A 5,816-nucleotide genomic window follows, 5' to 3' on the forward strand; every position below is an offset into this window, starting at 1 on the left:
GGGGTCTCACTCTTACTCAGGCTAGTGTCAAACCTGTGAGCTCAGGGCAATCCACCTGTCTTGGCCTCCCACAGTGCTAGGATTACAGCCATGAGCCACTGTGCCTGGCCTGGAATAAGAATTCCTAACTACACACTAGATAAACTAACTTAAGCAATCAACCTTCATATATTAACAATTAGAAATGTTTCTGAAGAAAATATAGGAAATATACAAATGGTGCTAGAGTTAGACTACCTAGGTTTCAGTCCTGGTTCAATCACTAGGATGTGAGCTTGGGCAAATCATTTCACCTCTTTAAATGCTATCCTAATCTGTAAAATGGGCCTATAAATAGTTTCTCCCTCATAGGGTGGCCATGAGGATTACAGAAGCTTTGGTGAGGATTTGAAGGATTTAGCACAATGCTAGGCACATAAATTCTTTTGCTCTTAAGAGACAAGATATCCAGTGTTGAAACCTTGCTCTTGGAACTTGGGAAATTCAAAGAAAAACTTGGCAATACTTACAGCTTGTTGGCCTTGTCCCATACCGTCGCATAATCTGATCATGTGTGAATTTCACAAAAGATTCATATTGTTCTGTGAGGAAAAAGACAGTATATGCTTATTCCTAGAAACCTTCCCTCAATTTTTTAAGACTCAAGTTTCAGGTTCACATTTAGCTTCCCAGTTTGAATTTTCCATTCTTTTATTTGTCACCCTTGGTAGAGTGCTGTGGCATCACAGCTCACAGCAACCTCCAACCCTTGGGCTCAAGCAATACTCTTGCCTTCCTGAGTAGCTGGGACTACAGGCACCTGCCACAACTACCAGCTATTTTTACAGATGGGATCTTGCTCTTGCTCAGGTTGGTCTCCAACCTGTGAGCTCAGGCAATCCACCCACCTCAGCCTGCCAGAGTTGTAGGATTATAGGCGTGAGCCACCACACCCAGCTGAATTCTCCATTCTTTTAGGCCTTTTTTTTATAGGTCAGTATGAGGTCTGATCACTTCCTCTTAGATCCCAAAGCCACATTCGTGGCTTCTAGATTTGGTCACTGATTATCTATATATAATAATGTTTTCATAATAACTTCTCCCCTGATGACATCACCCCCTACCAAGACAAAGAGGTATGCTCACCACTACAGGCCAACAAATTTCAGCAAATCTCCTATGAGACTTGAAGCTCTGAAGCTCTTTCCTTGCTATAAATTTCAACATATATATTGAATGAAAACCGTGAGTGGAAGAAGTATGGGATGTTCAGAAAGCTAAGAAAAAATTTTATGGTATCTAATTGCAGACAGTTCTATAGGAGCATCACCTTCTAAAGGGAGTCAGTAGAAAGGGAGAAGGCAGCCTAACATCTGTGAACAAGGAAGTGACTTAGAACCAGCTGATTGAAAAATATTACGGTGGGAAAGAGAATGATATACTAGAGCCTTTTCTTTTATTTTTTTTAAGAGACAGGGTCTCACATTATTGCCTAGAGTGCAGTGATATGGCCAGAGTTCATTGCACCCTCCAACTCCTAGGGTCAAGTGATCCTCCTGCCTCAGCCTTCCAAGTAGCTGGGACTACAGGCCCACACCACTATACCTGGCTAATTTTTGTATTTTCTATAGAGACAGGGTCTCACATTGCTCAAGCTGGCCTCAGGTGATCTCCTGGTTCTGTCTCCCAATTACAGGCATATTGGCCTAGAGCTTCTTATAATACATTATTACTCTATTAAAGGATCAAAAACTTCTACTAAAAGGTACCCAAAACTTTGTTTAACCCAATAGTTTCCAAAATAAAGCAAACCAATCAACCTTCTGAGAAATCATTTGTGCGGGTCATCAGAATAGGAAATAATTCTGTTACAGGAAGAAGTGGTTGGTGTTTCTTCACTTCTCCCTGGTTAAGTACACAGTAGCACAGTATGAAAATTGTCCTTAAGTTTCTTCTTCTTCTTTTTTTTGACAAGAGTCGTACCCTGTTGCCCAACTAGACTGACAGGGCGTCATCATAGCTCACAGCAACCTCATACCTCAAACTCTTGGGCTCAAGTGATCCTCTTGCCTAAGCCTCCCCAGTAGCTGGGACCACAGGCAGCTGTTTTTATTTATTTTTTCTATTTTTAGTAGAGACAGGGTCTTGTTTTTGCTCAGGCTGGTCTTGAACTCCTGACCTCAAGCAATCCTCCCGCCTCAGCCTCCCAGAGTGCTGGGATTATAGGTATAACTACTCACATCAACACCCTAAGCAACAGATCTTGAACTGTATACCGTTAATGACAGGCTACAGTTAAGGACTTTAATCAGAAGAGGACTACGATGAGATCTGTGCTCAACATACAGCAGGGTTTAATGTGGAACACTGTCCTCTTTCACTCAACAGGTATTCCTTTCTGTTTCTGATTTAGATCCCTTCCTTCCACAGAGGGCTCTACTTGTTGCCATCACTGATCACTACCTTTGCTCTAGCCTGAGCTAGTCTTGCTTTACCCTATCATACCTCCCAAATCACAGAATGTCCAACACCCCTCTCATCCACAAAGTTACTCTCAGAAGGAAGTTTGAGAATGTTGGCAACACTCCACTCAAATAGTTGTTGAATGGTTATCGCCATATCCCAACCTGCTAGCTACCTGCCAGCTAGCCTCAATGGCCTGTTCATACCTTTATTCATATAGAAACTTCTTATAAGAGCTTGCCTAATCTCATTGCAGGAATGCAAATGAAAAGTACTTCTGTAAGGTATAAATGACTAGTTTACAATCACCAAATACTAACTTTATTTAATACTCAAACCATCCTGCAGAGCCCAATCTAACACAGCAGCTGCTGCCTCCACGCACCTGCTAGTTTGGTATTGAGGACCTGTTCATACTCCTCCCGGATCTTGTCCTCATAGTCCTTAAGAAGACGTTCACAGATTATTCCAACTTGTCGGAGGGTGAAGGTGGGCTGATCCTTCTTCATCCAGGAGGAACCTGGCAAAAGATAAATCTAGTTTGCAAAATATATGCTAGTTTCAAAAGTCAGAATTAACAGCTTCATATAAAGTCAAGATAATATAAAAGTTGTGTGGGAAAATTTCAGTTTTCATTACGTCATGTGGAATATTCTCACAAAAAATTCTGTTTCTGACATTTGTTTTACAAAGCAAAACTGAAGATAAATTGAGAGGTAGCAGGTGCTACATGTATCTAGTTGTGTTAGCTGATCTCCATACAGAAAAAAAGTTCTGAGCCGTAACAATCTGAGGCCGTATTCAATAATCATTTCATAAAGGACAAGAACAAAAAAGTTTAAAGCTGATATAAAACCTCTAGTTTGGATTAGAGAAAGCAGGTTCACAGCCTGAGAATTACCAACATCTTTGGAGATAATCCAGAACTATGTTTAACCAAAGAGATGCAAAACTACTAGCAAAGTCATTAACCTTTAAGGTTATCAAATTAAGTTCTTAATAAGTTCAAGCAAAGACAAAATTCACAAAGATTTTTTTCTTTTTTTTTTTGAGATACAGTCTCACTCTGTAGGCCAAACTAGCGTGCAATGGTGTCATCATAGCTCACTGCAACCTCCAACTCCCCTGGCTCAAGCAATCCTCCCACCTCAGCCTCCTGAGTACCTGGGACTAATGGCCATGCCACCACACTTGGCTAATTTTTGAAATATTTTTTAGGGTCATGCTGTGTTGCCCAAGTTGGTTCAACACCTGGCCTCAGGCAATCCTCCTGCCTGGGCTCCCCAAATGCTAGGATTATTATAGGCATGAACCACCATGCCCAGCCAAGAATTTCTTTTTGAAGTATGAACGAAGGAGACAATCTCACTACCCATCTTGTCCTGGATCTCTTTTTAATCTATGTTGAGGAGAGTGAAATACAATAGAGTAAGAAACCAAAATGTCCATTGCAATGCTAGAAAACATGGAAATCTAACATTAGAACCAGAAGGTTTGTGGTAGAAACTATGGATTCCTTTGCCTAAACACCTATTGTAACTTCCTTCTAGTTTCTCCTCCGTCTCTTTCTCAGTAGAGGCTCTGAAATTCAAACTGTATTTTTCAGACTTCTCGGTAGCTAAGATTTCAGATGTGATTAGGTTCTGCCAATCAGATTCACTCACAGAAGATCTGAATTCAGTACTGAGATAAGTGAGGGAATAACCTTGCACCGGGCATCTATTTTGGTGGTGAGGCTAAAGGATTAACAGTCTGGTATTCTAGAGGAGATTCTACAGGTAGCTTTCTGATTATAATAAAAACAGCAGCCCTGATGGTAGGTAGCTTTCAGGGGTGTTTCGGAAAGCTCAGGCTAGAATCTGTTTTTTCTGCCTTCTTAGTTGTAAGCCATTTAATACAATGAAACAAATAATTTTTTACTTTAACTAGAGTGTATTTTTTCCTACGAATACAACCTGATCAAACCATCTAGCTAGTCATACCCATAACATAGTCTATTACTTCAAAATTTTATTACTAAAATCTCAAGAAGATCGCTAGCTGTGACCCTAAAAGGTTTATCATTTATGTATGTGCAAGAGCTAGGCCCTCTGGATTAAAGGAAATAATTAACAAAAGGTATTGAGGTGAAATTTACACAAAACAGAATTAACCATTTTTTATTTTTATTTTTTGAGACAAAGTCTCTCTCTGTCACCCTTGGTTGAGTGCCATAGCAACATAGCTCACAGCAACCTCCAACTCTTGGGCTTTAGTGATTCTCTTGCCTCAGTCTCCCAAGTAGTTGGGACTACAGGTGCCCACAACAATCAGCTATTTTCTGTTGCAGTTGTTTTGTTTAACTGGTCGGGGCTGGATTCGAACCTGCCAGCCTTGATGTATGTGGCTGGTGCTATGGGCCACTGTGCTATGGGCACCGAGCCAGAATTAAGCATTTAAAGCAAACAATTCAGTGGTATTTAGTTCCAAAACATTTTCATCACAACAAAAAGTATAACCCCTTACTAATTGAGTACTATCTTACCAATTCTCCCCTCTACCAAGCTCCTGGCAAAAACACCAATTTACATTCTGTAAGGAGATAATTTTCAAATCAAGGTAACTTTTAACCCTTAGAATTATTGAAAAGTAGAATGTTTTGTGAGGAAACAAATTCCCCTACTGCTAAAGAAGTCAAAGTTTGGTCTCTCACCTGTTCTTCATGAGAGGGACCCACTTCTAATTCTCTTTAGAAATGCTTTGTTCTTTCTAAATAAAATCTGTTCTTTCTAAATAAAATCTGTTACTCTGAAACTTGTACAGAAGCCCCCAAAAAAAAGATTCCCAAAGGACCCCTGCATTCCACACATTCCATATTGGATCCCAGGTTGGACTAGCCATATGTGGGATGTGCAAAAGTGGTCTGTTGGTCCTATATTTTTATTCTTCATTCTTCCCAACCTTTTGTACTTCAGGTAGAATTATCCTTTTCAGCTTCAAAGGAAGCAGAAAATCAGTTGAACTAAAAAAGCAGAATTCATACACACAGCAGAACAGCTGAAAAATCAGAGGAAAAATCCACCACCAATGGGCCAGCATACATAATAAAAGATGTGAAGCCTATACCTGACTTTTCTGAAAAGCTCAGCGAAATGGGAGAAATTGAAAATTCAATTCACACTTTCAAAGAACAGAAACTGATGAGTGAACAATTATCAATGGCTTCTTTTTTTTTTTTTTTTGAGACAGAGTTTCAAATTGTTGCCCTGGGTAGAGTGCTGTGGCGTCACAGCTCATAGCAACCTCCAACTCTTGAGCTTAAGTGATTCTCTTACCTCAGCCTCCTGAGTAGCTGGGACTACAGGCGCCCACCACAATGCCCGGCTATTTTTTTT

General features: G+C 40.2%; 1 protein-coding gene and 1 long non-coding RNA gene across 2 annotated transcripts in view; one reads left to right on the top strand and one right to left on the bottom strand.

Moving 5' to 3' along the window:
- The window catches only part of LOC105887918, a 21,033-nt gene that overhangs the window by 8,691 nt on the left and 6,526 nt on the right, over window positions 1-5,816 (top strand). The window lies entirely within an intron of this gene.
- AKIRIN1 (akirin 1) overlaps window positions 1-5,816 on the bottom strand; it is a 14,884-nt gene that overhangs the window by 506 nt on the left and 8,562 nt on the right. Inside the window, exons 3-4 of the mRNA XM_003798998.1 lie at window positions 2,828-2,962; window positions 510-581 (exon numbers count right to left, since the gene is read on the bottom strand). Coding sequence (XP_003799046.1) covers window positions 510-581; window positions 2,828-2,962 — 207 coding nt within the window. The remainder of the gene's footprint in view (window positions 1-509; window positions 582-2,827; window positions 2,963-5,816) is intronic.

The sequence above is a fragment of the Otolemur garnettii genome, unplaced genomic scaffold (genome assembly GCF_000181295.1).
Source record: "Otolemur garnettii isolate 467f Iridium unplaced genomic scaffold, OtoGar3 scaffold00144, whole genome shotgun sequence".
Lineage (NCBI taxonomy): Eukaryota > Metazoa > Chordata > Mammalia > Primates > Galagidae > Otolemur > Otolemur garnettii.